Here is a 12,258-nt window from a genome sequence, read left to right as displayed (position 1 = left end):
GGTGTCCCATCTAAACCAACCACACAGCAACTTTATTTGTTGCTCAAAATCTGCATTTCGTGATCGCACTGAAACTCAAAGTGGGCATGAACTGGGCTTCGTACAATTCTGCTACTTTCCTCATGTTTTTTTTCTGCTGTGGATCACAGCTCTATACACTGACCTAATAACAGGTCAACAAATAATGAATTACCGGATTTATCATACACAGGTGATGAGAAGTAAAGAGACTTGCTTAGACCTGTGATTCATTCTGAAAGGAAGGGGGTAGCGCCATGTTCTTATAATGTCAGACTATTTTATTCCCCCCAAACAGCAAATGTATCCTTTAACACAGGCTGCCTGGATACCCTCTTTTTCCTGCATATGTAATTACAACGTTGAAACTTAGGAGATAGGCTGGGCCTTCTCACGCAGGTATTTTGCTTGATGACAGGCTCCCTTTAGACAATGATTCGTTTACATCAGTCTGTGACGGAGGACGAGGAGATTGTTCGCTGCACATGAGGACTCATCAGCTAATAAACACCTGAAATCAAAACATGAAACAGACGTTTCTGCTGTAACCTACCTTCCAATGGCTGCAAAAATAAAAAATAAATCAAACTATAGCATAACCTGCAAGGTGCTCATTTTGTAAAGTGGCATTAGACCGCATGGAGGAAGGGGGTGGGGAGGGGGAGGGGACAGTGGAACCTCTACACCAAAAAAAGCCTGCTGTATCGGTTACGCTTCGGTTGCCAACCAGTGCCCAGTCCAGGAACCATGCCGCTAACTTAACAGTTCAAGACCGTTACTTCCTGGTCCGAAGGCGCTTAGATTTCCTAGGGCAGTCCGCAACCTCGGCTATTTTCTTCCTCTTTTGCGGGGAGTCCTCCCGCGGGCCCGTTCCCGAGGTGCCCACGGCCCGCTCCACCACTTCACGCAGTTTGTGCTCCAGCTCGGCGAGCCTCACGTTCTGCTCGCCTATGATTTGGGTCTGTTCTAGCAGTTTCTGGTCCTGGTCCTGCAGCTGTTTCTGCTGCTCCTGCACCTTGGTACGAAGCTCGGACACCTCCCGCCTGAGGACCGTCATCCCAGCCCCATTGGCCTTCACCTGCTGCGCCAGTTTTGTCACTTCCTGCCTGGAGGGGTTCTGTTTGGAGAAGAGCTGCATTGTGCTCAGCGTAGTGGAGGGGCCCGGAACTGCAACAAAGAGAGAAAACAAGCAGTGTTAAAAACTGCAGCAACTTCCCAAATTATTATTAACAGTAGTGCAGAATGCAGAATTATTTTATTGCCATGTTTTACCCTAAAGGGAACTGAGCACCCAAGGCATCTCAAAAGCACATTAAAAGACACCAGCGGTGAAAATAAACGAATGAAATAAACAATTGTATCTATCTTCCTTCTCCTAAAAATGACTTAAAGAGGAGCTGTTAGGTATAGGGTCTCAGAGAAAATAAACACATATATCAGTAGCTAAATATTGGCTGTACTTACATTACATATGCATTTCACTGTCCACGTTTGGATTTCACAGAATTTGTATATAGTATATGCAGAGAATGATGCTCCTGACAGCTCATGGCAGGTTCCATGTTTGTGAAGCCAAATGTGTCGTCATGTCCTGCCTGCTTCTGATCACAGAACAGCTCATACTGAATAACACTAGTTTGCAGTGAATATTAATGAGCCATGTGGCTAGGAACAATAGCGGACTCCTGCAGTGTACGCTGCCCCGAGATTTATCTGTGCTGTGGCTGGACTGAGTTTTAGAAGCTGCTGAAACTTGATCCCGTCTTCTCCTTAGCAGCCGAGGGGAGGGCCCCAGAATGCTTTGCAGTATGTTATGCGGCTTGCGTCCTGCTTAGGTCTAAGCATTGCTGATAAGCATACATCAAAGGTAAGAGAGATCTTTATCTTCAGTAATGTCTTTTTGGCTTCCTTCTAAACTGTTTAACACAGGAGACTAGAGGTTTAAATTAGCTTCTGCAGCCTGACAGTAACTCTTTAAGATATTCCATGTTTAAATCTACTTTTTAAGTTTTAACGGTTTTATTGTTTTTGCTCAATGACACATCCATTGAAGTATGCCAGAGCTAAAATCTAGTGACAAAGCTGTGATACCCGTCTAGTTTATATAACGGACATTTTGTTCATATAGCTCCATTTGGTGATGTATAAATCATTTCAGTTAGAAGAAGGCCACAAAATGTGTACGTGTTCAGGGACACTGGCTGTTCTTGAGCATGTCCTAATAGTAGATTTACCGTTATTTTGCAATGTCCTAGCTTCCTTGACTTTTAGTGGAAAAGAGGCCCCAAGGACAGATTTAGACAAGTGATGTGTTGTCCAGACTGGACCACTTCCCCTTGTGACCTTAAACAGAAGGTTGAGTAAGAGAACAGTGGGTGGTGAAACTCATTATAATATGGGTGGAGAGTTCTAAGAATTAAATGTTAACTGCTTCATGTCTGCACTGATTATTGAACTGTGATTGGTTTTTGTAACACTGATGGACATCCTGAACTGCCCAGAGGCATGTATATTTTTGCATAACTGTAACTGATAAAAGTCATTGTAACTAGTGAAATTGTAGCATTTGTCTCCTACACATGCCTCATCAACAAGCTTCTTGATGAAAATAAACGAGCCGTCCTTTTAAGAGGTGTGCCTTGAGTCATTACTGTCAGTATATTGCTTTGACAGTTTTGGTGGAGAATGACGGGCACAATAGAACTATAAATTGACTTTGTGGCACATCTCTGAAGGGATCCTTTTGATTTTGGGAGAGCGGAGACCGGACTAGCATCAGCTCAGGGGTCCAAGTATTGGATCTTCACAGCGCTGTAAAAGGTGAGCTTTATTACCTTAAATCTGATATTGCACCCCTGTGCTGCGTGCGAATTCATCCTCTGCTCGGCCGATATCTGATATGGATCTCCTTCTGACGGCTTCCTCCTAGTCCTAGAATGTGGTATGTTCTGGTATGTTTTATAATTTTTTTTGTGTGCATACCATGTCTTTTTGTTAACTAGCTTGCTGCTTGAAAAATATAGAGAATAAGCATAAGTGATATATTACTGTACTGCAGTTTCTGATGTAAATGTGTGAATGACTCATGCCATTATTTGTGTTCTAAGCATCGCCTCAGGATACATACTGTTGAGACACTTCGGACATCCCTAACAGAACTTTAGAGTAAAATAGGATTCTTAATTGGTATCGCTGACTATCAGTAATGTTAGTAAATTAACATATAGGGACACGAGGTGTTCTCGGCAGAGTGTAATCTGAAAATAAGGTCAAACTGTGTTGTTCTTATCAAGTTTCTGTTGCATATAGTGAAAGTATTTTGTTGGTCAAGATATAGGTGCTTACACTTAGTGCTGATCATTGTGTTCACCAGTATATGTTGGTGGGTTGTTTTCTCCTTTCCATTGGTCACCTTAATAGCATAAAATATCAGTGATACATCGCGGTGGAAGGCATTTAGCCAGCTAGTCACTGCGGTGCGCTGGGATGATGAATGGAGAGGAGGAGAGTGAATTTACCAGCTTTGTGTCCGGCTTGTACAACACTGTATAAGAAATTTTACACATGTCCTGAGTGCCTAACACCGTTACGAAAAATATCTAGTATTGTTGGTTATTTGGTCAGAGGAAGAATAACCTGTGGTATCCCAAACACCTTTCTAGATAAACGTAAGCCAGTTGTGATAGAATCTTACAAGCCACCTGGCTCGCTGCAGCCACCAGTCAGCTATACATTTCCTTTGTATTCAGCACCCTGGGAGTGCAGCGAATTAGGCATTAAATTTCGGCCAGTGCTGAATGCACCCTGGAACCTATCCAATCCTCAGATACCAGGGGAACAGGCACAGGACTCAGAAAGCTCAGCGGAATCTGACGAGTTTGAGAGTCTGCCAATAATTGCTCCCTGCCACCGCCCTATCCCACAGGTGCAGGAAAGTGTTGAGCGCTATCTGAGGGTTAGACGGGCTCAAATAACTCAAAAACCCGAAAATCTGTAAATATGAACTCTACATAAATTACTCTGCATAAATTACTGGCTAAACTGGTGATGCCACTGGCAGGTTTCTTCCTTTGACTAAATGACCATAGAATATACGCCCTATTCTGAACAAGGCTGTGGTGTGTGGACTTATGGGTTTGCTGTTGCAGCCTGCGCTGTGGTGTTTCTAGTGGTTGCCTGGTGTTATTGTCGCTGGAGGGAGTTGTGTTGTCCTGATTTGGTTGAAGTATACGGAACCAGGGCTGAGTCAGAGAGAGCATTGAGGTTCGGTTTTGGTATCAGGGCATCAGGAGAGCAAACTCAGTGCCACTTCAGAGAAAAGCCCAATCAGTTAGACTCGGTCAGTTGCCATTCAATAGAGATTGTAGATGGTGGTGTCGAGGTTAGTCCATCGGGAGGGGACCCTCTATCAGACCAAGCCAGTGAAGGGTCCACTCAGCCAGATCTAAGTGTTTGTCACCCGCACAATTATTGCAGTTTGGATTTCACAGGGTTGGCAATGTTCACCAGACCAATGCCTACTGGGCAACAGTAAAGGATCGGGTGACCAGTTGGGCAGCAAGGACAAACATAACTGTTTGCCAGACCACGTGAGACAGTGTGACTATTGTGACTCCCTCTACTGTGTGCTGGAGTGAGCACAATATTGCCAGACCACGTGAGACAGTGATTATTGTGACTCCCTCTACTGTGTGCTAGGAGTGAGCACAATATTGCTGAATAACAAACATAAAACCTTGCTGTTTGCCAGACCACGTGAGACAGTGTGACTATTGTGACTCCCTCTACTGTGTGCTGGAGTGAGCACAATATTGCCAGACCACGTGAGACAGTGATTATTGTGACTCCCTCTACTGTGTGCTGGAGTGAGCACAATATTGCTGAATAACAAACATAAAACCTTGCTGTTTGCCAGACCACGTGAGACAGTGTGACTATTGTGACTCCCTCTACTGTGTGCTGGAGTGAGCACAATATTGCCAGACCACGTGAGACAGTGATTATTGTGACTCCCTCTACTGTGTGCTGGAGTGAGCACAATATTGCTGAATAACAAACATAAAACCTTGCTGTTTGCCAGACCACGTGAGACAGTGTGACTATTGTGACTCCCTCTACTGTGTGCTGGAGTGAGCACAATATTGCCAGACCACGTGAGACAGTGATTATTGTGACTCCCTCTACTGTGTGCTGGAGTGAGCACAATATTGCTGAATAACAAACATAAAACCTTGCTGTTTGCCAGACCACGTGAGACAGTGTGACTATTGTGACTCCCTCTACTGTGTGCTGGAGTGAGCACAATATTGCCAGACCACGTGAGACAGTGATTATTGTGACTCCCTCTACTGTGTGCTGGAGTGAGCACAATATTGCTGAATAACAAACATAAAACCTTGCTGTTTGCCAGACCACGTGAGACAGTGTGACTATTGTGACTCCCTCTACTGTGTGCTGGAGTGAGCACAATGTTGCCAGACCACGTGAGACAGTGTGACTATTGTGACTCCCTCTACTATGTGCTGGAGTGAGCACAATAGTGCTGAATAACATCAGTAAAACCTTGCTGACCCTTGTGAAAATCAACAGAGGGGTGACGGGATTGGCTGACTCCAGTGTGCTTAGTGGTTCACACGGTAGCAACAGGGAGAGAACCTGTTGCTCAAGTTGCTCCCAGGCGAAACCAGAGATTGGCCATCTCTGGTGTGAGAATTGCTTGGAATTCAAGGGGAACACATAGTCCATATTATGGGGAATTCAATTGCTCAGAAGCGAGCGTCAAATCGCGGTGAGCCGCAGCATTTGACGCCGCGAGAAGAGATGTGTAGCAAGTATGGACCGTGGGTCTCCCGATACTTGGAGGACTGGGAGCGATGGACTAACCAGAAATATGCCAGAAAGGGAACTTTTAAACCAAAGGTGTGGGAAAATTTGTGGGATGTCCATAGGGTAAGGATGACTCGCCCAAACGAGCGAGAAGCATGGAGTAGGTGGATGATGGAGGCGATTCGCCGATCCGAAGACGTCACCATCATGACAGTAAAACAATCAGGCGCAGGAGGGTCACCACAGCTAGAAGATGAGGAGACTGAAGACACTGATGTGCTGGATATGGGAGCACATCAGGCTTGGACAGCACTTATGTCCAGGTCTTCTCGTAGGCGGACTGATAAGGCCGTGTCTCGGCATGTGAAATATAGAGCTGCTGCAGAAGCTCTTGATGACAGTGCTGACACACGGCCACCAGTTGATCTCACTGGGAAAGAGGAAGTACAGGCACACAGCGACAACGGACAGCTAACGCAGACCTCATTAGAGACAACACACAATAGCAGTGACAGGCTGGCCCACATACAACCTGACAGAGAGAGAGATGACTCTACAGCTGTATGCCAATCCTCGTTGTATTCAGGACTGACTAATGAGTTAAACAAACCCACAGCTCCTACACAGCTAAGGGAGGAAACACCACCACCAGCTTATAGAACAAGTAAAGTAGTAGGGAGTATTCCCCATGGATATACCCCAGCCCCATATGACAGGCCACTTCCCCTTCAGCATATGTTGAATGGTAGTCCATATTTGCCCCTTTGTGGGCGAATGCCAACTCATATTGATAGTGCTAGCAATTACCCCTGGCAGTTTCAACTGTCACCCCTGGCTTACCCCTCAGTTCCATCCCAGATAAGCAATGAATCTAGTTTCTGTCATGCTCCACTATCCTCACAATCCACTAGCATGGTGAGACTACCAAGCTTGCCATCACCTGGGTGGCAACAACATCTGAGCCACTACAACCCAGGAGGGGAGGTGGCACCCCCTCTCATTGATCTTGAATCTACATTTACTGCCACACCCATCCCTGGGAATGGAGGTATGGAAATGGCCCACCCTGGTGGTCTAAGCGGCACTTTTCAAGGCACTTTACAGTTAAATCCACATACAATCCCTTTAACACCGCAGCAACAGCCAGGCAACACCAACAGCAACAGCCAGCCATGCAGGGTAAGTGACACTAACCCTTTTAAAAATGACATAAGTTTCCTTAATCAACCACAGATACAGCAAACTTCAAGTAGGCCAAGGAGCAGTGTCAACCTGTCACGATCTCCTGCTGCTCCTAGTTGGGAAGAGGGTCCTCATTCACCTGAGCTTGTATTCCCTGTTAGAGAGCAAGTGCTATCAGATAATCAGGGTAACCAGACAGGTACTGTTAGACACCATATACCCTGGACACCCGCAGAAATGAAGGGACTCCTGAGTACCATACCCCATCCAAGAACTGATCCAGCTAAGTTTGCAAAGGAAATAGTAGATACTCAGACATGCTACAAAGCTACATGGAGTGACATGTTCCAAATTATCAAACGAGTGTGTGGGGAAGGGGATCTTGAGGAAGTAGTCAGCAAAACATTTATCCCAAGGGAGGTAGCACAGGACTCAATTGAGGAGGGACACTTTTGGACAAGTGCCCTTGCCACGTTGATCAAAACTGTTTACCCCCCTCGATCATGGTCCAATGTATCCTCTGTGACCCAAGCTGCAAATGAGGATTGCATGGCTTATTACAATAAGTTTAAACAAGCAATCGAATCAGCTGGGTGTAACATCACTAGTGAAGACCTTAAACCAGTGGTACTGCATAATTTCATGACAGGGCTGAAAGGTAAAATTCGAGAAAAATTGATGATTGCCAATCCAGATTGGAGAGACAAACCACTCTCCTCTTTGTTATCTCTGGCTACAGCCATAGAGAGAAACATACTGGATGCAGAGGAAAAAAAGCCTCAGAAAATTTATATTGTAAGTGGAGGGGATAAATTGAGGGAGACACAAAGGGAGCCACCCCCACCCCGTAGGCAACTACGGGTGTGCTATAGATGTGGGGACCCAGGACATCTCGTCAAACAGTGTAACTACACACCTCAGGGAAAGCGTAACATGACACAGAGGAATAGGGACACTGACATAGTGCCCGACTCTTCATCTGACTGACTAACCGCTCTGCCTGTCATTTCCACCACAGGCAAAGGAAATGCTTATGTGGAAATGAAGCTTAATGACCAAACTGTAAATTGTCTTTTAGATACAGGAGCCTCACGATCAGTGCTGCGATCTAATGAAATTGAACTACCCATACAAGGTTCCACAAATGCTGTGGGATGAGGAGGTATTACATACCCATTGTTAGAAACAGTGCCCACAAAAATACAAATTGGGCCTTTTCATACTGAAGCCTCCCTATTGTTGAGTGATTCTGTTCCCTGCAACTTGCTGGGAAAAGACTTACTCACCCAGATGAGAGCACAAATATCTTTCACCGAAAATGGAGTGGAAGTGACCATACCCTCAGTGTCTGAAACACAGCTTGACCCTGTTAGAGAAACCTGGGATAGCATCATTGCCCTTTGTTCCTTAGTCCAGCGTACAGGGACAGAAGAAAGTTTACCAAGTGATTTGTCAGAAATAGTGAACCCTGAGGTATGGTCAAAGGAGGGAAAGATAGGATTCATGATAAACAGTTCACCAGTTAAAATAAAATTGAAACCAAACTCAGCTATCCCGAGATTGCCCCAATATCCTTTAAAAATGGCTCAAATGGATGGGATCAGGGATGTGAAGAAATGATAGATGACTACTATGAGGAGGTAGGACGAGTGAAAGATACTCCCCTTGACCATGCAGACCTCACAGTTTTTATTGACGGGTCCCGATACTATTCAGAAGGGCAACCTGTTACAGGATACTCTGTGGTTACCAAAGATGATGTCCTTTTTCAAGGTAAGTTACCAAGCAGCTGTTCAGCTCAAGTAGCAGAACTAATGGCATTGATGCAGGCTTGCATCATTGGCAAAGGCCAAAGGTTAAATGTGTACTTGGACTCCAGGTATGGATACGGGATCTGTCATGATTTCGGTCAATTGTGGAGGATGAGAGGTTTCTTGACAACAAATGGTAAGCCTATCAAACACGCTGAATTAATCAAAAGGGTCTTGGAGTCTCTGTGGGGCCCAACGGAAGTGGCAGTAATAAAATGTGAGGCACACACAAAAGGTACAGATGAGATTTCATTAGGGAATAACAAAGCTGACATGGCGGCTAAGGATGCTGCCTTACATGGCACCATGATTACAGAGATCTATGTGGTCAGCCCCCCACAAGGGGAAGGCGAGTACATGGATTTAACTGTTCTTAAAAACTTACAAACCCAGACTGAAAAACAGATGAGACAAAAATGGGAGGAACAAGGATGTAGTGAAATAGATGGCCTGTGGAGCCATGCAGATGGCAGGTACTGTGCCCCTCCCACTTTGTATCACTACCTAGTGGAGGTGTCACATGGCCCATCACACTTGGCGAAGGATGCAATAATCAGCCTCATCACAAAATACTGGGTAGCCCCAGGAGTCTCCACAGTGGCAGAGAGATTCTGTCAAACATGTGAAACATGTCAAAAACACAATCCTGGTAAGCTTGTCAAGACACCCACTAAACACTTGCCTAGGCCTCTGTATCCATTCCAGAGGCTGCAAATTGACTATATCCAGTTGCCTAAGTGTCAGCAGTTCCAGTATGTACTGGTATGTGTTGACATCTTCTCTGGCTGGGTGGAAGCATGGCCTGTTGCACAGGCCACAGCTTCTGCCACAGCGAAAAAACTGTTACAAGAAATTGTGTGCAGATATGGAATATTTGAGACTCTGGAATCTGATAGGGGTACACATTTTACAGGACAAGTAATGACCGAAGTGCTGGAAGGGCTACAGGTGGAACAAAGATTTCACACTCCATACCATCCACAAGCATCAGGTAAGGTGGAGAGATACAATGGGATAATCAAAAACAGATTATCCAAAATGTGTGAAAAAACTAAGCTTACATGGATACAGGCTTTGCCACTGGTCCTGAAATCAATGAGGCATACACCTAGGGGTCCAGAGAAACTCACCCCTTATGAAATTTTGTTTGGGAGACCAGCACCCACGGGTCTATTCTTCCCACAGGAAATGAAAATGATGCATTGCTCACTGAAAATGTATGTACAAGAGTTACATAATTTGCTTACAAAATTGCATGGACAAGTTTTCTCCTCTATTCCAGATCCTGAGTCCGATACAGGATCCCATTCACTGAAACCTGGAGACTGGGTGGTAGTAAAAAGATTCCAAAGGAAAGGGTTGGAAAACAGGTTTGATGGACCTTACCAAGTCCTATTAACCACCTCTACTTCAGTAAAATTGGAAGGAAAAATTCCCTGGATCCATGCTTCTCATTGCAAGAAGATACGCAAAAGTGATTAATGCAAACATGCCACCAGGGGCATCTATGTTAGTCTGTCTTGCATGTTGTTTGTCATGTATGTTCAAAGGTGCTGAGGGACAAACTACCTCTAGCCACCACCAGCAACCTTGGGTGCCACCAGCATCATATGGTGAGTGGGGGGTGAAACCACAAGGCTGGGATCCTGCCCACTTGCATAGGGTTGAGTGTAAACAGGGGAAACTAGTGCCAAGATATCATGTACACGGTACAAAGGGAATGAGTCCTGCTAGCCTGCACTATTTTGAGCACGCTAGGCCAATTCATCCACCCCTGGTGATAGACACATACTGGCATACCTTGGACGAACTGTGTAATACTATGTACCACAGAATGATTCCTCCTTTTCAGGAGCATCTTAAAAAAAGGCTGGGTGGGAAACCAGAGATCACTTTCTTTTTGACATATGTTCAAGACAGACTTGTCCCTGACTGTGAGGCAGATGAGGACCCAGAAATAGACACATGTACTATGCCAGGGATTTTTATTGCAGACACAGACAACCCAGATTCTGAGATACTTGACGGTGACGATTTAAAAGACTTATCTACTGATTTAGACAATGGGAGATCGGATGACTTGATGATAGTAAGGTGTGAGAAAGACAGGTTACATCCTGAGGACCCAACAAGAGGAGGGTATGATGACTGGTATATAGTGTATGTGGTATATAATGTGGGTGAGACAAGACAATATAGGAAAATATTCTATGACCAACCTGAACCCGTGCAAGGTACTCTATTAAATAAATGTTATGATCCAGCAGATGGAATCATGGAGTTCTTGCTTACTCGAGCCCCTGAGTACTTTGGAACAGTAGATCCACTTACATACCTGACTCAAGAGAGACTTATATTTGGACTCAACTGCAGTGTAGTCCAACAGGCCACCTGGTACACACATAATGAGAAAGTTAGACTTAATGCATATGCAAGCACCCTGGTGTTGCACGTACAAACAGATGCTAGAAATAAGAAATTTGAGCATATCACTCCAAAAGAAGGTGTAACAGTACAACAGTATATGATGAGGATCATGAGAGAAGCCTGTACATCAGACATTGAGGGTCACTATATTATTGACACAGCACATTGGGCATCTAACCAATCTCTTGTCTTTAATGGACCAAACCCGTGGAAATGGGAAGTACTGTGTAACGGAATAGACACACCAAAGGTAAATGAATGGATGTATGGGGTTCCCATGTCTGAAGGATTGAGAGGATTGTATCACACCACAGACTGGAAAGACCCTCATGGCTATGAGTTAGATTTGGATTTAAACTTGGATGGACCATTTGTTTGGCCTTTCTGCGATGAGTCAGATGAAGGATGCTGGACTTTTACCCAATCTGTCCAGTTGAACAGAGAAAGTCCAGTCCCTGGTGTGAACAATCCATCAATAAATAAACGAGGGTGGTATACATGGGAAGGGAGAGGCCAGGTATGTGCAACTATAGTCCGGGTGGAAAGAGAAAAGGATGTTGTGGTCCCTGTAAAAATGAATCCAAATATATGTAAAGTCCCAGCTGTCAAAATAGCAGACCTAATAGTCCCTCAACTGGCCTCACCTTGGGCAGTATTGTTGGATACAAAGTTTGTTTTGTACACGTGGAGAGTAACATTAACTGATTTTAGGGTAGATATGTGGGACAGGAGGTGTGGTGTATATATTAAAAATCAGATCTACATGTTGAAAGGATGGTTGGAATCGGGGTATAGTCACCATAAGTCTAAAAGGGATTTGATGGATAAAGCTCTGGGGGCGGGAGGTCTTGGTCTAGGGGCCTTGAATACTATGGATTTAGAAGTATTAAGAAATAAACTTGGAGGGCTGGCTCAACATGTAGGGGAGGGAGTGAAAACTCAGTTAGATATAAATCATGTGTTAGAAAATCTACAACATGATCACATTGATGCT

The 12,258-nt window shown here is 44.7% G+C and overlaps 2 protein-coding genes across 3 annotated transcripts in view; one reads left to right on the top strand and one right to left on the bottom strand.

Moving 5' to 3' along the window:
- Positions 1 to 278: 278 nt before the first annotated feature.
- FBXO28 (F-box protein 28) overlaps positions 279 to 12,258 on the bottom strand; it is a 40,564-nt gene continuing 28,584 nt past the window's right edge. Inside the window, exon 5 of the mRNA XM_068232848.1 lies at positions 279 to 1,185. Within this exon, the coding sequence (XP_068088949.1) occupies positions 794 to 1,185 (392 nt within the window). The 3' untranslated portion in view covers positions 279 to 793. The remainder of the gene's footprint in view (positions 1,186 to 12,258) is intronic.
- Positions 5,418 to 10,522, top strand: LOC137504433 (protein NYNRIN-like). 2 transcript variants are annotated; one of them, XR_011019480.1, is made up of 2 exons: positions 5,418 to 9,828; positions 10,120 to 10,522. XR_011019480.1 is itself a non-coding variant. In XM_068232847.1 (2 exons), the coding sequence occupies exons 1-2, from the start codon at positions 8,643 to 8,645 to the stop codon at positions 10,317 to 10,319; spliced, it is 1,386 nt and encodes a 461-aa protein (XP_068088948.1). In that variant the 5' UTR covers positions 8,030 to 8,642; the 3' UTR covers positions 10,320 to 10,522. The 2 variants fall into 2 exon arrangements, 1 of the variants encoding a protein (XP_068088948.1); XM_068232847.1 differs by having other exon boundaries at positions 8,030 to 9,828.

The sequence above is a fragment of the Hyperolius riggenbachi genome, chromosome 4 (assembly GCF_040937935.1).
Source record: "Hyperolius riggenbachi isolate aHypRig1 chromosome 4, aHypRig1.pri, whole genome shotgun sequence".
Lineage (NCBI taxonomy): Eukaryota > Metazoa > Chordata > Amphibia > Anura > Hyperoliidae > Hyperolius > Hyperolius riggenbachi.
Note: the sequence above shows the minus strand (reverse complement) of the source record. Positions and strands in the feature narration are given on the sequence as shown.

Excerpts from the sequence above, each read along its gene's own strand:
- LOC137504433 (XM_068232847.1), top strand. The coding sequence starts at position 8,643 with ATGATAGATGACTACTATGAGGAGGTAGGACGAGTGAAAGATACTCCC. Across the intron at positions 9,829-10,119 it reads ATACCATCCACAAGCATCAG|ATCCTGAGTCCGATACAGGA; the intron begins GTAAGGTGGAGA and ends CCTCTATTCCAG.